The sequence below is a fragment of the Octopus sinensis genome, linkage group LG2 (genome assembly GCF_006345805.1).
Source record: "Octopus sinensis linkage group LG2, ASM634580v1, whole genome shotgun sequence".
Taxonomy (NCBI): domain Eukaryota; kingdom Metazoa; phylum Mollusca; class Cephalopoda; order Octopoda; family Octopodidae; genus Octopus; species Octopus sinensis.
The window spans coordinates 190,729,777-190,752,276 of NC_042998.1; the positions used below are offsets into that span (position 1 = coordinate 190,729,777).

Here is a 22,500-nt window from a genome sequence, read left to right on the forward strand (position 1 = left end):
GCTATCTACTTTATAATAAGGTATCTGACTCTAACTGCAAGGTAAGGTACACATGAAGTCATCTATAAGATTGCATCAATAAAGGATTTAAAAAAAATGTGATTACTTAATTTCTTATTGTACTAAATATAGATTAGGTTATGGAATTAATTTTGACTGAATTTCCCATTATTGTGTAAAGAAAATCAGCATTTATGTTATTTGTATATCTGTTTGCAAGAATGCAGAATTCTATAAGTATAATTCCACATATTTCGCATCATTTTGGTTTTTGCTTTCACTGTCAGCTCTAATGTAAGTATATACATGCATATATATGGAAACTTGAATTTACATAAATAAGATATACATATATACATACATGTAGATATATATATATATATATGTATGTATATATATATATGTATATATATATATATATATATATATATATATATATATATATATATATGTATATATATGTATATATATATATATATATAATACACACATACATGTATATGTGTAAATATATATACATATGCCCACACATCATCATCATCATCAACAACGTTGTTTATGACTATATGTATATATGTAGATATATATGTGTATGTGTATATATATATATTATATGTATATATATATGTATATTTATATATATATATATATATATATATATAGACGTACATATTCATAGACGTATAGACACACAGATACACACACGTATATAGTAAACTTATATGAGTATATGAATACTTATATGTGCATATATATGTATATACACATGCACATATTTGAAGATTTGTAGTTATATAATTTTATATATATATATATATATATATATATATATATATATATATATATATATATGCATACAATAATCAGCATGTAATGACATACCACTGCATATACTAGTGAACAGATATACTGTGGATATACTAGTATACATGTATGTATGTTTGTAAATACCTACATGCGAATGTATGCAAATATCTATATATAACGAGGTATATATATATTTATTAGTATGGGTGGAGTGATGTGTTTATAAACAACTACTTATATATATATATTTATGTATATATTTGCTTCTCATCATGTGTATGTGTTCACTTTTTACACACACACACACAACACAAATATATGCATGTGTATATGTATACATTATGTTTTTTTATAAAGGTTTTTAATATGCAAGACATTTGGTATAATGGTATGTGTAAATATATATTTTAATAAGCATTTACCACAATCACTCACACACTCATATATATATATGCATAAACATACATTTGTACATATGTATACTGATATGTGCATATATATATATATACACACACACACACATTTATGTATATAATTATGTATATATGTATATAAATGTATATATCTACATAAATATATGTGTATGTGTATATATATATATGTGCATATATGTATATATATATATATATATATATATATATATATATACTAATGAACAGCTATATTTTGATCCATATAGTTTTATATATATTTCCCTTCATTATTATTATTATTATTATTATTATTATTATTATTATTATTATTATTATTATTAGCACCTTATAATTGTTGTAGTAATAGTACTGCCCCAGTAGTTGAAGTAGTAGTAGTATTGTACTAGTTGTAGTAGTAGTTGTAATAACTAATATCAACTATTAATTTTTCTACAATCATTTTGCAATTATTAGTAAATAAAGCTGATTTTCTTTATATCAAGATATCAACTGTCAGGATTGAAGAGGGGAAGAGAATTTTAATTTATTTCTTATCTTAAGTTTTTTAAAAAATTTTTTTACAAGCCTTTTTAATATTTATGTCAGATTTATTTGCTGATAACTAATGTTATACGATGTATGTATTTATGTCTGCGATTCTTTCTATTCAGAAACCACTTTTATTGAAGATACGTTCTATTGTCATAGTCCAAATTAATCTTCAAATAACAAACATTAAAACAATTCATTTGTAGATTGAAACAGTACAGACTTGTTTGCAATGTTTTAAATTATTTTCAAAATATTCTGTTGAACAATTTTCTTTGTTTCATTACATGAGCATTCATTCATGAAGCCGTATTTTGGATCAAGGTATCCTATCAATTCTCACAAATTATATGTATATTCAGATATATGCAAATATATGTGTGTGTATGTAAATATTATAAATATATAATTACATATGTATTTGTTTTTGTTTAAATACATATGCTGCATATATATATATACTTTCTTATAATACGTACGTACTGTGTGTATATATATATATATATATATGTGTGTGTATGTGTGTATATATGTATATATATTGTCCAAATCACATGTAGAATTAGTATGCCAAATTTTAACTCCTTAAATAATTCTGTTAATGATTTTAACGGACTATCATTAAATATATTTAATAGAATAAAACAAAAAGAAAAAAATGTTTTACAATTAAATGTAATTAAATTATATGCAACAGAAATAAACCACACTTGAAAACTAAATAAAAGTTTCTTGATTCATGGGTAAATGCAATTTTACTATTTATATATATATATATATATATATATATATATATATATATATATATATATACATATATATATGTATATATATATAATATATATATATATATATGTATATATATATATATATATATATATATATATATATTATAATATATATATATGTACACATATATGTATATATATGTATGTATATATATATATTATATATATACGTATGTATATATATATATATGTGTGTGTATTTGCATACTCTTTCTGCTTCTTATAGATGATAACAGCTTTGCTTCCTCTACCCCTATGTATTAAATAAAATTTTAAATATGATATATCATAAAATAGTTTAGTAGTTTTGTTTGATAATTGTTCTGCTTTTACGCCAAAAGTAAGTATCAACTTTACTTCTGCTTACCAGCATGGTTTTGTCTACATGCTATATATTTATAACATCTCAAATTTTCATTTGAAATCAAAGGGGCAACATAAAAGAAATTGTCAGTTTCCCTTAAAGAAAAATAAATAAAAAAAATAAAGAAAATGTAAATGTATGTAAATGTAGGTTTTAATTTAAATTTTATTTGGTATATATATATATATATATATAATATATATATATAATATATATATATATATATATATATAATATATATATATATTATATATATGTATTATATATATGTATTACATGCATATGCATAAATAAGAACTTATATATACATGAATATGTAAGGATTGGTTTTATATGTGAAGAATATTTATAATGTTACATGCTGATATTGGAATATTGTTTTATTTTTGCTTTTTTAAAATTGTTATTATTATTATTATTGTTATTATTGTTATTATTATTATTATGATTATTATGTGACATCATGTAGATAATATGTTGCTTCATGCTTTATAATAGAAATGTGTCACTATGTTACGTCCTACATATAGTCTCCTGTATAGGGTATTGTTTCAATGTTTGGCATATTTATGGTTCTCTATGTAAAGTATTATAATATTAGTGTTTATTCTGGCAATATTCCTCTATGTAATCTAATATGATTGTTCTACTACGGGTCCTCTATATGTATTTATGTTTTTATGATAGTATTATTTGTCCTATCACTCGTCTTCTATTCAAGGTGCTATGATCTTCATATTTGTTCTGGCAATTGTCTTCTACATAGTATAACGATTTGAAGGTTTGTCTTATTGAGGGTCCTCATGTAAGTTATTACTGTTTGTTTTGTATAAGATATTACAAAATTAGTATTTTTCAAGTGTTAGCATTTTGTGTAAGAGAAAAATTGTTTCTAAGTAAATACAGTAACTTATTTCAGTTATGAAGAAAAGGATTTGTACTTTATTATCATGTGTGCCTAAGTCAGAAATTATTACTGTTGTTAGAATGATCATTTTTATTATTGGATAAAATGCATGTAATTCTTCTGTAATACTTACTAAATACTTATAATTATTTGTTTAGGTGTAGTATGAAGAAAAAACCAACAACAACATCAACAACAACAATAACGATAAAGATAAAGATGAGGATAAGGATGATGTTTATGGTGGTGATCATGATGGTGATGACAACAACATTGATAGTGATGGAGATGAGATTTTGATGAGGTGATGAGGGTGGTAGATGATGATAAAGAAAACTTCTTATTCAGTCATAACAGAGAAACAGAGAGTGGTTGAGATGTTTATCCTGTCCTAAATATTATTTCACAGATTCTAACCAAAAAACTCTCATCTGTTTACTCACAATCTAGTGTTATGCCACCATGTAACCTTCCACAAAATTCTTGTGATATCGACAAGTTTTAAATTAGTCATAAAGCTTTTTAGCAAAGCAAGTAGAGTTAAGTTTCTTGTCTAATGAGGTAACACATATCTACAGCTAGGCTGCAAATTTGTATCCAAGCTAACTTATTTGTTTGCTCATTGCCCCTTCTTGATCTTCTAATAGTAAAAATTAATAATAATAATCATAATAGTAATACTAATAATGATAATAATAATAAGAATAAGAATATTAATAATCCTTTCTGCTATAGGCACAAAGCCTGAAAGGATGAAAGACAAAGTCAACCTCCTGTACTTGTCTGGTATTATATTTTTTTTACCCTTCCTTGAGAGAAATGAGAGGCAAAATTGACCTCGGCAGGATTAAAACTCAGTAAAGAGATGTAACAAAATTCTTCTTGGCTACCAATTATGCCACATCAGCACCTTACTACTAATAATAGCTATTACTAATACTAATAATATTTAAGTGATAATGGGAATAATTTTAATGTTAATAATCACAGTAAATTCCGAATTTGCTATATCGATCAAAATTCTATAAAATAACCTTAAGCTTAGATAAATTGTACTCTTTTTTTGCTTACTTCTATAGTAATTTAAAAATGCTTTCCATCACATATGCATATATAGATACTACACATGTATGAATACACACTTATATATACATTGATATATATATATACACATACACATATTCTTTCGCTAGTTTCAATCACTAGACTTCAGCTATTCTTTGGCATCATCCCAAGGGTACAGCCAATGATATTCACTGCAGCACTTGACAGCTAGTTCTGATATTACCCTCAGAAAGAGGTCTACCTGAGTAGAATTTGAACTCAAAATGTTATGAGTCATAACTGAATGCCAGAAGGTATATTCTTTGAAACTCCAGTGATTATATATATATACATATAGATATTTATAAATGCATATATGTATACATAGAAAAACATATTCATATTAAGATGCACACTCACACATACACGCGCATGTATATGTACATATACACACACATGGAATGTATAACTATCTTCTGTCTTCACTGTTGGAGCACCACTGGAATCTCCTGTTGCATTAAGTGTACTAAAGGAGTAAATTACTATACATGAGCCAGCCCTTACACCTTACAACTGAAAACATTATGACTCCGAGTATACCTACCTACCTCCATTCACATAAAGATACATAGCTATCTATCTATCTATCTATCTATCTATCTATCTATCTATCTATCTATCTATCTATCTATCTATCTATCTATCTATCTATCTATCTATCTATCTAACTAAAGCAAATTTAAAAGGGTGGCTTATTAACAATTAGAACCTAAAGGGCAAAATTAATTAAGGTCACAGAAATGATGGAGGGTACTGACTAGCACCCCTTATGCTAAACTCTTATCTGTCTATCTATCTATCTACCTACACAGACACACACACACACACCACACACACACACACACACACACACACACAGAGTCATATATAACTGTTTAAATGATATACAATTGATGCATAATTGCATATGTTTATCGTCTGCAGATGTTAGATATGTTAAAGCCAGTAATGTAATTTGTGTAATTACCTTCACAATTATTAATATTATTATAATTGTTTGTAATGCTATATTCATGTTCAGAGTTCAAATCCCTCTTGGAGTGAACTTTATCATTCATGTTACGGGAGCAATAAAACACTTATTCATATTGATTCAAGTCAATTTTCGGATGACTTTGTGTCAAATTTTGAAGTCAGAGTCATTAGTCTCACCATCACAAACGCTGCAACTATTATGCTTTAGTAGTAGTAGTAGTATGCAGTGGGCCAAAAGAAGTTAACCCAGCAAGGATTTGCTCATCTTTAGTTCTCAAAATGAGTCTAAGAGAGGTGTATCACATGAATCACAAATGCCTATTAGATAAGCATGTGTCATGTAATCATTATTCTCTTCCGAAAAATCAAAAACATAAATTTTAAGAAAAATTAATAAAAACTGATGATTTCAGTCAATAAAGGAAATCAGTTAGCTGGTACTACTACTGTTACTACTAGTGCACAATCATAAATGATTTTACTAGTACTAATGTTTTTCCTTGTCTGTTTCAATTGCTATAGCAGATCCCTCTGCCATGAAGTCCTAGAAGTATAAGTTGACAACAGCTAAAACTTAATATTTCATTCCATTATTTGCTTTAAATTGAGAGCTCATATTTTGTTCATGATAACACTTGCAATGTAGTCTTTAAGACTAGTATTGTCTTTGCTCAGGGTTTCCTCACATAAGTTATTGATAAACCTTAGGATTTTCAGACAACCATGTTGCCATTTTACTAATATGTATCTATGTATATAACCAAAATAGCCCCTAAAAGCTTCAAATGAATCCTTGTTTTGATGAAACTTCTAATTTCAGAAAGTTTGGGTTCTAGCTAGCCAAATTCTATATATTGTCACATACAGTTATATATATATATATTATATAGAGAGAGAGAGCATGTATAATTTGATTTATATACACACACATCTCAAAATGCATGTCCTTGATATATATATATATGTATATATTTAAATCTTTGTATATATGTTGTTTTGTGGTAAATAATGTAAGCAGTATCCTTTATTATCATCATCATCATCATCATTGAAAGATGAAAAATATTTGGCTAGGGTCAATTTCAAGTAACTCATTTATAATAAATAATTAATAATAAATTCTAGAACAATAAATTTCTTTTTAAACAAGTTCATATCTAAATGCAGTGCTCCAGCATGGCCTTAGTCATGATGAATTCAAACAAACTAAAGGGCTTAACATATATATATATATATATATATGTATGGTACACTTTACTCTATCTTTTGACCTGAAATGCATCTTCGTGTATATTTTTCACACTGGCAGTGATAATATTGACTAATATATTATTTAAAAAGAAAAACCCCCAAAACTAGCGGAAAAAACTGAAATTTACCAATGGCATAAATTTGGGGTGAGGAATTATTAGATAATGTACTGAATACAAATAGACAAAAAAAAAAAAATTCCCAAAGGAAATTTCAGTAATGAAGAATTTCTTGCATGTGTCATTCAGAGCATCAGTCCTTAATTTATGTTTATTAGGTTTATTAACTTACATTTACTACGAGATCTTGGACATGGGTTGTTTGTGAAAAGATGGTTATACTTTATGTATGATCATTCCACATGAAGCTTAGGGACGTTTTTCTTAGCTTAAATCAGCCTGACAGCCTCTGGCCATTTTGATGATGATGATGATGAAGGCAGGCAAATGACAGGTGTTTATTATTATTATTATTATTATTATTATTATTATTATTATTATTATTCTATTGAGTGAGAGAGCAGTGCATGCCATCAAAGTGAGACTGGGGTGAAATATACGAAGCCCAATATACCCATCATGACTACTCGTCTGATAAGGGTACACCAGGCACATGCATCACAACCACATGTGTGCGGCATGGTGATTTCATATCAAGATAAACAGCGCATGACCTTGCAGGTGGGGCCTTATTATTATTATTATTATTATTATTATTATTATCATAATTATTATTATCATTATTATCATTATTATTATTATTATTATCATTATTATCATAATTATTATTATTATTATTATTTTATTATTATTATTATTATTATCATTATTGTTATTATTATTATTATTATTATTATTATCATTATTATCATAATTATTATTATTATTATTATTATTATTATTATTATTATTATTATCATTATTGTTATTATTATTATTATTATTATTATTATCATTATCTTATTATTATTATTATCATTATTATCATAATTATTATTATTATTATTATTATTATTATATTATTATTATTATCATTATTGTTATATTATTATTATTATTATATTATCATTATTCTCATTATTATTATTATTATTATCATATTATATTATTATCATTATTATCATTATTATTATTATTATTATTATTATTATTATTATCATTATCAATTATTATTATTATTATTATTATATTATTATTATCATTATTATTATTATTATTATTATCATTATTATCATAATTATTATTATTATTATTATCATAATTATTATTATCATTATTATCATTATCATTATTATTATTATTATTATATTATTATTATTATCATTATTATTATCATCATTATTATTATTATTATTATTATTATTATTAATATTATTATTATTATTATTATTATTATTATTATTATTATTATTATTATCATTATTGTTATTAGAGGTAGTAATGGTGATGGTGACAGAAGTAGTTGGAGGAGGAGGCGAAGAGAGGTGCAGCAGCATTTGTGTGTGTGTGTGTGTGTGTGTGAATGTGTGGAGAGTGTGGATCAATAGTGAAAATACTAGCAGTTAGCAGTGTAGCTATACACTGCTGTTGTTTAGCCCAGGTCAGCTCTGAATGAGTCGACCTGTAATCAAGTATTTTCTAGCATTGAACGGCCATCATTTCACATAGACTACATTGTCTAATGTATTCTTTGTTTCAACATGGGGGAAGTGATTTGAAGAAGATTCGGTTATCAAGAGTGGTGGTGGCCATCGTGTTACTGTTAGTTGCTTGAGTGATGCTGTTGTTGTTAGCGATAGTGTTATTGTTGTTGTTTTTAATGTTGGTGATGTTACCATTAATGTTTAGTAGTAATGTGTTATATAGTTTAATCTCACTCTTATTATTGAGGCAATGGAGTATTGTTATTTTTGCTATATCTTTTTAGATTGTTACTGCTATTAATGTTGTTGTTGCTATTGGTATTACTGGTAAAGTTACTGGGTATAAATGTAAAAAATATAAAACTTAGTGATGTACATGACAATGGCATAGGTATTAATCCAGTCATATCATCAGATTCGTTAGGCCCTACTTGAGCTGGGACCAGACTGTCCAGGATCTAGTTGACCTAAAATGTAACCCTCTTATAGGACCCCTCAGACTAATTTAAGTCCACACTTATCTCTTGCTTCTCTGTTGTTAAATGTACATGACACAAATTGCATCTCTCCCTTAATAACACTAATTTACTGGAAGTAAAATTGTCATTACTTCTGACTAGGTGAACTTAGGCATTAATATATCCCAGCTTCCACTCACACTCACAAGAAAAACCAGCAGTACAACTGAACTTACTGATCTTATATAAATAATCTACCTGGCCATTCAACTCTATTTTGTTTACTACAGTTAACTAATTTCATTGGGCTGGAAATGTTATCTCCTATTTGTTTGTATTCTACCGCAATAAACTATAATAACTATTATTACTACCATCATCACGATCCAATGGTTCCATGTGAGTTTCTACTTGTGGTGCACCTGAGCACTGAATACAATAATTTCATTATTATTATTCATCACTATATTTCTAATACATTTACTGTATTAATAAGCATAGAATTTTGTTTGTACAGTACATCTTGTTTGCTTTAGTCTGAGTTTTTGTTTTATTGCTTCTGGTGTTTCTCTAAACTTTACTCTATTTCTTGTGTAGAATGCATGTACTGTCTAAGTTCATCATCATCATCATAATCATCATTGTCATCAGCAAAGTGTCACTGAACTTGTTAGTTATAACTATTTTTTGGCTACGCTCATAGATATACTAACTGTTTTTACTAGAATTGCAAATATTTGTAATTCTGTTAATAACTATGTGTGTGTGAATGGTGTCTGTAGCTATTATTATTCCTCTGGTCATATATATAATTTTATACTTTTACTAAATACAGTTGTGTGTTTGTGTTTTTTTCTTTCTTGAAGATATGGAAAGAAACTAATTTTTGTCATGTTTCAAATGCTTGTAAATGTTTATTGATCGAGACATTAATATGTTTTAATATTGCTAATGGTAACAGTTTAATATTCCAAGACAGGAATTCATGTGGCAGTAGTTGTAACAATAATGGGATTACTTTGACTATATACCATTTTGTAATCATAATGGCATGTCAATTTGGAAGGATGATAATATTAGGGTTACTAATAAACAAGAAATATTGCATTTTGTGTTGTAGCTATATACACCATCATTTTTAGCATCAGCCACATCATCAATTTATTATCAGGCTTGTGCATAATAATTTAATTAGCCAGAGTGTTATTGTGAGTTTTAGTGGCAACAAGTCTCCTCAAATCTTAAGAATCTTTCTCAGGATTCATGCAGAATATAGTCTTATAGGTAGCATTTTAGGTGTTGTACCAAATACACCAGTCACCATGGAATATTATTATTATCATTATTATTATTATTATTATTATTATTATTATTATTATTATTATTATTATCATTATTTTTAATGTGTCTACCCTGTTACAAGATATTTTCTGAATCAGTGATTCTTTCTAAATCCGTCCAAGAGTGTGTAACTCTGCATCTATGTATATAGTGGCAGTGTCAACAAATATGATGGGTTGGTGGGTGGGTAAGTTGGAATCTCAGACCTCACACACTCTTTTGGTAACTTTACACTTACTTACCAAAACTTCTAACAACTTCTGACGATGATGCATAAAATACCTATAGTGCAGTATTTAGTCATGATTGAGGGAATCACAATTTTTCAGTTATATATATACATATATATATATATATATATTATCAATCAATGCTTATCATCATCATAATTACTGCCAATAATGTTACCCTCACCAATTCCACACACTCAAACTAATACTGTCATCTTCATCATCAAGCATTATTATCATCATCAAAAAGAAACTCTATGCTACATGCAAAATACACGAGAGATCATTCTAAAATCTATATATATATGTCTATGATATATCACAAATGTTTCTTGAGGTTTGGACAAATCAGCAAATACATTACTTAGGTTGTTTAATTTTATTGGTATTTTCTCTTATCACAGTCTTTTTGAATTTTGTTTAAAAAATCTTTGGTCAATTTCTTCCACTTTGGTTGCACTTGTTCACCTATTCAAATAATAGCACTGCAAATACCTTTCTCTCTTCCAAACTATTCAATGATGAACCGCTACAAACTTCAAATATGCCTCTTTATTAATTTCAAACCCTATGAAATTCCTTATGCTAATGAGCCACACTTCATTATTATTATTATTATTATTATTATTATTATTATTATTATTATTATTATTATTATTATCATTATTTTTATTATTCCAACAAAAACTCGAATTTTGTGGGAACTTCTGGAGTCTTGCATGCTTAGTGGGCTTGCTACCTGCAGCCTATGGTACCATACTATCTGTTCCTTTCAACTATGTAATAATTTCCTGATTATTCTGGCTGTGCCATAGAGGCAAACATTTTGTAACAGTTCTACTGGGCACTCTATTCCAATTTCCTTTATATTCCTCTTGATGCCTTCTGATATTGACCCCAAGGATCCAAGAATAACTGGTGCTATCTTCACTTTCTTTATTTTCCACAGTCTAGCTACCTCGTATTTAAGGGGGCTGTATATGTCTATCATTATTATTATCATTATTATTATTATTATTATTATTATTATTATTATTATTATTATTATTATTATTATTATTATAAGTAAGTATCTCCCATTCTATACTGTAATATTATTCTAGTGTATATTACAAATTCAGTTTCAGAATATGTACCTCTACTTAGTGGCAAAGTCACAGTAACATGTACCTCAATCCAGTCACTGTAAGATATACCTGATATCCACCTGTTCCATGTACCATAGTAGTTTCTTCATTACTGTTGATATTTATTCTATAGCATGTATAATTCTCATCATGTCCATAAGATGCAATAAGATTTTTTCATAGGTACTTTATTACACGGTTACTATTATACCATTTTTATTATAGTAGTGGCATTATGTATACCTACCTTATACCTTATTCAGTAACATATACATCTCATTTCACAGAAATATGTCTTTCATACACGCACACACTCACACATACACACACACACAGATACACTATATGTATATCCATATATGTATATGTATATATATATATATATATATACATATATATATATATATATATATATATATATATATTATATATATATATATATATATATATATATATATATATATGTATGTATGTATGTATATATATATGTATGTATATATGTATATATGTATATATATATATATATATATATATATATATATGATATGATATGTGTGTCTGTGTATGTGTGTTTCTATGTGAAATATTGAAGTTTTCTCTCGGAAGATCTGTTTTATGATATATGAATAAAATAACAACATAGATATCAACATAACATCAACAAGAATGTTAACAGATTTCACCACGCAAAAACATAAACAATTAATGAAGAATAATTTCAACATATTAACATAATGTTTTTTTCTTTTTACATAATTTCAATGTAAAGAAAAATATTTCTTGTATAACACAGATATTTTCTGGGCTTTGGTTTCTGCTACTGAAAAAAATTTTAAAAATCTGAACATTTTCTAGATTGATGGGAAGTAGTACTCAAGGTGGGTGTATGTCTGTGTATGCATTACGATGTTTGGGTGTATATGTATATACAAATACATTGTGTGCTTATATATACAAGTACATACATGCATACATACAGCCATACATGCATATATATATATGTATATATGTATATATATGTATGTATTAATGCAAACATGCATGTATATAACTGTATATTACAGTGTGAGAGTGTATATATATATATATAGATGTATATCACTGTGAATGTGTGTTGTTTGTAAATGAATTTAATTAGTTGGAACAGGGAAGAATCATTTAACTTAATTAATAAGTATTAATTAGTATTAAAAGAGGTGGAGAAGTTTAAATTTACTTCCTAAAGAGATGTTTGAATTTATGAAATATAATAAACAATTAAAAAAGTTATAATTGAAAACATGAACTTAAAGGATACATTCTAAATCTAAGTGTATATATGTGGTGTGTGTATGTGTGCATGTGTGTGTATATATATGTATGTATACATACATGTGTGTATGTGCATGTATATGCATATGTGTGTGTGAGTGTGTATATATACATACATATATGTACATGCATATACACATACACACACATAAACATTCACATGTAAACATACACACAAACACACATATACACGCATATATAAATAAGAATATAATTGTTCATAGATATAAGCAAAATGCTTGTTTTTGTCTGAATGATTTTATATACATATACATTATATACATATAACTATATATAACTCTGTATATATCCTTTATATTTATATATACATGCATGACTATTCATATACATATACATATACACACATACACACATATATATATACAGACATAGATATATATACGCATGTGTGTATATATATATATAAACACACACATACATATATATATATATATACATATATGTGTACATATATATATACATATTTACATACATATATATTCATATGTACATAGATATATGTACATATATTTGTATACATGCTTACATATATATTCTTATATGCATATATGTGTGTATATTTGATGCATATACATGCACATTGTATGTATATTTGTAAGACTGTGTGTGTGTGTACGTGTGTGTGTGTGTGTGTGTGTGTGTGTGTATCTAAGTTTATTTACATGAACGTGATGTATGTGAATATAGATATAGAACTTTATCTGTTAAGATTACATCACGCTAGGTTTCAAGAAAAAGAAAATTCAATGTTGGTGCTCTATAAATTGTGCTTGGATATTAGTTAATATTAGTTAGCATATTATAATGATAATTTTCAGTTATAATAATTAATTCTATAGCTAAGTATAAGTAGGATTATTGCTGCTGGGTTTATTTTTATAATAATAATTATTATTATTTTTAATTTATTTAAATTATTATTACTGGATTGTAAAAGTGAGTATTGTACCATATAGTAAGATTACAACCATATACAATCCCCATGATTCTGACGTATAGAGCCTCAGAGAATGTGGATCAGTGAAGACCTCTTGTCATTGTTCAAATAAACAAGCACAAGGAGAAGTAAATTTAGGGCAGAATCTTATTGCTAGTCAGATGGGGCTGCTGTGATATAAAGCAGGTGAGATGCTGCAATCACATGTATCACTAATTATAAAAAAAAAAGAAAAAAAAGCCTTGAAGCTTTGGTATATTTTATGGTGCTCAGTTAAGATGTATTCTTATTTGCTGCTAGTTTACACATTCAAGATGTGTGTGTTTGATTAAGTGAGTAAGGTGGTTATGTGACTATGTAATTATGTGAGTATGTGATTATGTGAATTTGTGTGTGAGGGAGTATATCTCTGTGTTTTGTGTGTATGTGAGCAGACTGAGCTGGAAGAATGGACGGCCTAGAAATATATTCTCTTCTAACTTTCATAGTTTCATATTGTAAAAGATTTAATTTAATCAAATATTGTTCTAATTTTTTTCATGGAAGAAAATTAATATTCTTTTTTTTTTTTTGTAGTGGATGGGGGGAAAAGACTAAAAATAAAACAACAACAGCAACAAAACAACAACCAATTGTAACTATAATTGGCTTCTTTTTGATACATTAAAAAAACTTTTTTTTAAAAAAAATGTAGGGGAAAATAGTAAATGAATGCATTAATGTTGTATGTTATTGAAATTCGTAAAAACATACTGCCACTGCCACAAACTTAAATATTCAATTACCTAAGTCATTTATATTTATATACACACCCTTGCTTTTTCATATAAATATACACATACATTCATGCACATACACTCACACACATATGCATATTTATATATATACATATATATGTATGTATTTACAGTATTAGATACATGTGCATAATTATAGAACAATATATACAAATAGTTTATATACATAGATATATGTATGGCTAAATCTGAAGTAAATATATGTGCATTATCACATATATATGTAATATAAACATACACATAACTATCTACACGTATATCTATATATGTTGAAGTTATATGTATGTATGTATGTATGTATGTATGCATGTATGTATTTATGTATTTATGTATGTATGTATGTATATATATATATATATATATATACACATATATATATATTTGTTAACTCATACATATGCACACATCTATGCATACACACACATGATAAATGCATGGTATATATAAATATGCATGTATGTATAAAGGAATATATAAATATGGGTGAATGTATGTGTATGTTGTGTAGATATTTATTATTAGTAATTTTATTATAACTATTATTAATATTCTTAAATATTTTGTCAATAAAAATTTATACTTCTCATTAATAAGGTTATAAAATATAATTCTTTATTTTGGGTGCCAGTTAGACATGCTTGCAGAAAACTACTTATTCATATATATATATATATATATATATATATATATATATATATATATAATATATATATATATATATGCAGAGGTATACACCACATACATATATATGCATATATTATATATGTGTGTATATATATATATTTGTGTGTGTGTGTGTGTGTGTGTAATTGAATATATATATATATATATATATATATATATATATTATATATATATATATATATATGCCTGTGTGTTTTCTGTGTTTTTTTTTGTATTAATATTTTTAACTGAAGTGAAATATATCTATGTCCATGCAATGGCTACATGTTCATATCTACTGAGATAGCGTTTAGTAACAGATGATCATTAATAATAGGAATTTGTTATTCATTATGCATATTTGCATGCATTTCTTTATAATGTATACATATATATGTCTAATATATATGTATATACACACATACACACACGCAATATGTATATATGAATGTGTGTGCATTTGTATGAGTTTATTTGGGAGTGAGACAGTTGAAACCAAATCTTAAACTAAGACAAAGAAAAAAAAATAGTCTTAATTCAATTATGAAATTAACTTCAAAATTGCAATTAAGATATCCTTTAAGATCGCTAATAATGTTGTTGTTTGTTGTAGCAGCAGCAGCAATACTAGTAGTAGTAGTAGTAGTAGCAGTAGTAATAGTAGTAAGAATAGTTGTTGTATGTATGGTGCTGGTATGTAATAGTGGTAGTGGTAGTAATAGTGGTAGTGGTAGTAATAGTAGTAGTAGTTGTTTGCATTATTTATAATTTCCCTACATTGCCCCATTATTGATTGAGTCAGAAACATGTAAAAAACATGATCTTTCTGTTGTGACTTCTCTTCAACACTTATGTTTGGTCTTGTACTATTTGTGCAATTGGTGTCCTTATAGTGTACTATACTGACCGTCATTACAGATAGGAAGTTTCTCTTTAAGACCTAATGTTCTATCAGTGTATGTGTGTGTTCATGTTTGCTTATGTCTCAGTCACAGTGTTAATCTGATATATTTTACTGTTCATTTAATGCCTATTAACTTCCTTTCCATTTCACTTGCCTATTAATTATTCTCTTTCTCTAGACCTTAACATTCTTGTCCTGAGTAACCAACCAAATATTTGGCAGAATTTTTACTTGATGATATTTTTATTACAAGAATAATATTCTACGTTTATGGTTTAATCAATCCAGTGAAGCAAATCAACTCTAGATTTTTTTTCCTAATCTGTTTTGTTTATGTATGTATAAAGAGGAGAAAAGTGTTTACGTAGCTTCAGTTGCCAGTATCTTTATGGAATGAAGACTCACCCAGCCTTATTTATTTGAAATGGTTTCTTAATCCTATGACTAAAGTTAATAAACAAAAATTTAACTTTCATTCTATTAATCTGTTAGTTTAAAACACTTTGGATGTTTTTTTAAATTTATTTTGGTATAGTTTTTTTGGGCTGTCCGCAGCTAGTTGTGTTGCCTTGGCAATACCCCAGCCGAATTTCGTTTGACTCGCGACATATCTGTTGTTGTCGCTGTCCTTTGAGTGCCCTTCCTGATAAAAGGACACCGTGTTCGGCCTCCACGGGCCATAGCAGGCGTAACAAACGTGAGTGTTGTTTGAGTTGAAGAAATTTGATAAGGTGCCTGACGGCTAGTCAGACGTTACTGTTGTCGTCGCTAATGGGGTTGGCGTGCCGAAAAAGTGGCTTGTTCCGGTAATGGTTCCACAGTTGAAGAACAAGCTCGGATACCAGCACGTCATTGGCGTTTTTGCCTACAAGTCTCAAAACAAATATCCCATCATGCCTTAAGTATTGATCCGCGAATTTCACCGCCATTTTTTTATCCAGTTCTGTCTTGTAACATTCGTTCACTCTCAGGAACTTTTTCAGATATCTAATACGGTGTTGGCGGAATACCATTGCATAAAACCATATCAGAAAATTGCCGGCACTAAAGGTTGAAACAAACACTAACCAGAACCAAATGAAAATAAAAATCTTCTCATTGAATAGGTTGATGGGTAGCACACACTGTACAGTGTATTTATGAACATTTTGCATCTGGCGAATTTCAAAGTCACACATCGTCACACGTGGGAATCTAGGAGACTCCGTCCAGTCATCTCCATTGGCTAAGTGACTCAGGACTTCAAATCCGTACAGATTATAGTTTGTGCCTAAAAATTCATTCAAAATGAAAAGCTGGCCTACAGCATTTCCCATGTAAAAAATCTTGATAACCATGTAGATAATAAAGAGGTAATTTCCATAGCGTTTCCCCCACACAATGCAACAGTATTTCGATAGAGTCTGGCGCATTCGTATGAGGCAGCCCGATCGATATTCCCTGGCGTTTTCAAGCCAGCGGTCCATATATCGGACTATATGTTTGATAGTTCTCTCTCGATCTTCAGGAGCCACAAATTGGGTGTCGGCTGCTAACGTAACAATCTTATCCAGGTTTACGCCTCCGGAAGCACCAAGGATCCTCCACAATATACAAGGAACTTTAAATAACAAGGCTTGGAAGAGAAGGATCATGGGAACCCATTGATAATATCCGATCTCCTTTTGCTGTTTTCCCTCCCGGTGCAAAGGTATTCGCTCCTCGAAAGGAACGTAGTACGTGTTTGATATCCAACACACGTTATTGGCATAATCCCTGTGTCCGGAAGTAAACTGTGCAGGACACCAGCAGTGAATCGGTTCCCCAACATACTGCTTGGTGCTCACAACAATTGTGAAAATAATAAATATTATTGTCGTGTAAAGGTGATTTAACCGGTCGATCCAGTCATCGTCGTAGCGCCCTTTCAAGCGAGCATAAGTTGCAAAACTTCCCAACACACTGTCCAGCCTGGAAAAGAAAAAAAAAGAGATATTAGTTTTCTATGTCTTACTGGATTTCCACATATATTACACAATTTAAAAAAATATTAAAATAAAAATGATATATTAAACAATTGCAGCGTGGAAGGTGTTTATAAGCCATTTAAGAAACACACAAAAGCCGTTCGATTCACTTCAACATTTAAGTTTAATTTGTCAAAATATTTTCGTCGCTAAAATCCGCGACCTGTTCACTGACAAAGTCCGTGCTGCACGGACTTTGTCAGTGAACAGGTCGCGGATTTTAGCGACGAAAATATTTTGACAAATTAAACTTAAATGTTGAAGTGAATCGAACGGCTTTTGTGTGTTTCTTAAATGGCTTATAAACACCTTCCACGCTGCAATTGTTTTCGTTTCAGCACACGATCTCAGATCAAATTACTTGCTATGCGAGTACATCTCCGTGATATATTAAAGATGTACACTTATTTCTTCATTACAATTATTGTTCGTAAAAATCACATGCAAAAACATTTAAACGAAATACGTACATAATATCAGTTGAGGAACAAATACATAAATATATTAATCAAACTATGCAGTATTAGAGATCCATTACAGCCGATCATTTTCGCACTGGATATTAAATAACTGGACAGGTAGGTATCTAATACACGTTCTCTTCAGAGGCGGCAAGTATGGAAAAAATCCCACGATTCTTGGTTATTTGATAACCGCTCAGTTATCCAATAACCCGTGCGAAATCGATTAGTAAGCTCGGCTGTAATGAATCTAAAATACTATATACTTTGACTAATATACCAACTATGTTGCCAAATATATGAGTGCCTATATTTTCTGATTTATGGATTCTTAGACAACGAAGAGATATATATATAGTTTCACGTGTCTATTAAACAGAATGTAATTGGTATGTATGATATTGAAATTATATTGGGAGTAGTATTAAATTACATTTAAATTTTAACGGAACAACAAATTCAGATGACGAAATTGTTTGACTATATAGAGATTGAAAGCAAATTTGGGAAGGCGAACTCAGTGAGTCTTTGCTCGTTTCTACCATAAGAATACATTCAGGTTCACTCTCACACTATCTGCTCAGGCTCAAGTACTCATACTCACGATTTCCATATGTGTAAGTCTAAATATGCCAACATGCACGAGTGGGTCTGATGGTATGTATGCATGAAATGTTAAAAAATATTTAAAACAATAATTTGAATTATGCAATAGAAGTAACTCTAGAGTTAAACTTTATCTATATGACATATGTAATGTATGTGTGTCGTTGAAGAACCAGAAGCTAAAGTATTCGTCCGAGACAAAAAAATAATCTCCCTATAGACATAGTTAATAAAGCAAAATATTCTTCAGAGCTACTCGAAACGAAATCGTCTAGGAAGTGATTGCAAGAACGACAGATGTGCACTTCGCCGTTATTACGGTTTGTCAATATCACGTCGTCGCGTCACTGAAGGTTTGATTAATTTATATTCATGGATTTTCTGAAGGATGGTGTAGACAAAATAATATGGTTTATTTGAGAAGGTGGAGTTTTTCTTAAAATATCTAGAAATACACTAAAGTGTAAAACAGATAACAATGCGTGCTATTAAAAGTATTTCGTTATCGGTGTACATTAAAAGGTTAAAGAGGGGTTTATAAATTTCATGTCTGAATGAAGAAGTTTTTCTCAACTGTCTATTTTCTTGGCAAAAGAATTTCGTTATTTCTGCTGTGCACGAGTTATGCTAATATAACATATACGCCACATAAGTTATATAGCTTTTCTTATATTTCCATTTTATGACTCAGGTCTCGAGAGGATAATCCGTTTTATATAATATTACTCATTTTCGTTTTTCAGCTTCTAATGCAGATAATGAGGTGAATTTACATCTATTCATATTTCTGAATGTAAGCAGGTGCTGGGTACGCACACACGTTATATATATATATATATATATATATATATATATATATATATATATTATATATATATATATATATATATATATATATATATACACATACAGACAGACAGACACACACACACAAACACACATATGCACGCACACAGTCATATATCTACATACACCCATTCTATATATAAATATATATACAGATAGATATAGATATAGATATAGATATATACACATACATACAGACACACACATGCATGAATTCACATACACATATACGCACACTCACAAATACACATATATACACGCACACATTCATATATCTACATACACCCAATATATATATATACATATATATATAAGAATACACACACTCAAGTACAGAATTATTGACATATAATTATAGATAGATACCACAAACACTATAAGTATTGATCAGGTCTGGTTTTGGCATCTTTTGTTTATGAAAGTGGTTTTAAGAATCACACGCTTTCTCACCGAACCAATACATGGTCTTTGATTCACGTCTACTAAGAATTCATTGTCTTATAAAATGGCAAGTTAAGGAGGTTGAGAAGGATGAAGAGTAGGAGAAGAATGATGAAATGGAAAAAAAAATGAAAAATTATAAAAAAAGGACAGACCAAAAGAGAGAAGAAAAAAATATAAGAAGAAAAGAATTCATTAATAATTTTGATCAATTCTTTATTTTTGTACATCTGCTACAGAAAACTGTTTTCGGAACTAAATTTGAAATACAATCAGACTCAATTTACTATCAATTGGAATAATTGTGTCGGGTTTAAATCGCTTAGAATATATAGTTTAGCATGCACACAGACACATACACACATACATACATACATACATACATACATACATACATACATACATACATACATACATACATACATACATACATACATACATATATGTGTGTGTGTTATGATTTTATAGGTAGTCTTCAGGAGATCATTTTAAATAAGAAATTTGATAAGAATAAACTAGAATTTAAAGAAACCGAATCACTCTTCTCACTATTTAGATATCTGATTTCATTCACCTTTTATTCTTTACTTTTGTTTTCATTATCTTTCCCGTCTTTGCTTTCAATTGATAATTTTGTTATATGTATCCGATATTATAAGCTTTTTTTTCTCTCTCAACATCTCACTTTCTTTTAATTGATCAGTTTCTTCTAGTTGCTTTCAATCACGTTTTCACATTCCCCCCGCTTTTTTTTCTTCTAGTCACATAATTACATTAGCAAAACCAGACAAAAAAAAAACAATAAGTATATAAAACAACAACAACAACAACAACAACAACAACAACAACACTAACAACAATAATAAACATTTATACAAGGACAAAAAAAACAGCAACTAGAAAACAAAATTGGGAGGACAAAAAGAAGTTGAAAAAACTAGTCCTATTGATTCACAGATTCGATAGAACATTTGGAACACTTAAAACCCAGACTATAAAATGTAACAACAACAATATTTAAAGGCTGCTGTGTCGTTGTTGTTGTTATTGCTACTGTTGTTTTATTGTTGAGGTTGTTGCTGTTGAAGTTGTTGTTGAGATTCTTGTTGAGAGTTGGCCAACTCTTTTTAGGTTTGACCAAAGACATAGAAATAGGCGATCAACAAATCTCTCGATCGATATTTTAGACGTCGCTGTCCTGTCACCCTTCTGCCGTTTTGGATTCTGTCACTGCTTAGCTCCAGATCAGGAGTGATTTTACAATCTTTGATGCCATACTTGATCGAATCATACTTGGCCGTTACTATCACATTTTCTTGTAAATTATTTTTATTATTACTCTTTAGCTCCAGGTCTGGTTTGATCCTGCTCCCAAAGACGTTTCAGCCATGACGAAACTATCTTTTATTATCGCCTCTAGCGAAAGCACATCCTTACAATAACTGCGATCACATCCCGAATTCTGGTCCTTCTCTTCAGGGACAGGGACCAGAAAATATTTCAGCCATTAGCAGCTGCTGACATTTTACAAGAGTCAAGTAAGGCTTACAG

General features: G+C 28.6%; 1 protein-coding gene and 1 long non-coding RNA gene across 18 annotated transcripts in view; both read right to left on the reverse strand.

The window, feature by feature from the left end:
- Window positions 1-3,406: 3,406 nt before the first annotated feature.
- LOC118762160 lies at window positions 3,407-6,131 on the reverse strand. The gene is made up of 2 exons (XR_004997935.1): window positions 5,784-6,131; window positions 3,407-5,736 (listed from the first exon to the last, which is right to left on the reverse strand). It is a non-coding gene; the product is annotated as an uncharacterized LOC118762160 (long non-coding RNA).
- Window positions 6,132-16,690: 10,559 nt separating this feature from the next.
- Window positions 16,691-22,500, reverse strand: part of LOC115230030 (innexin unc-9-like) — a 593,624-nt gene continuing 587,814 nt past the window's right edge. For all 17 annotated transcript variants that reach the window (XM_029800320.2, XM_029800310.2, XM_029800289.2 and 14 more), the window contains one exon: window positions 16,691-18,539. In XM_029800320.2, the coding sequence (XP_029656180.1) occupies window positions 17,336-18,539 (1,204 nt within the window). In that variant the 3' untranslated portion in view covers window positions 16,691-17,335. The remainder of the gene's footprint in view (window positions 18,540-22,500) is intronic.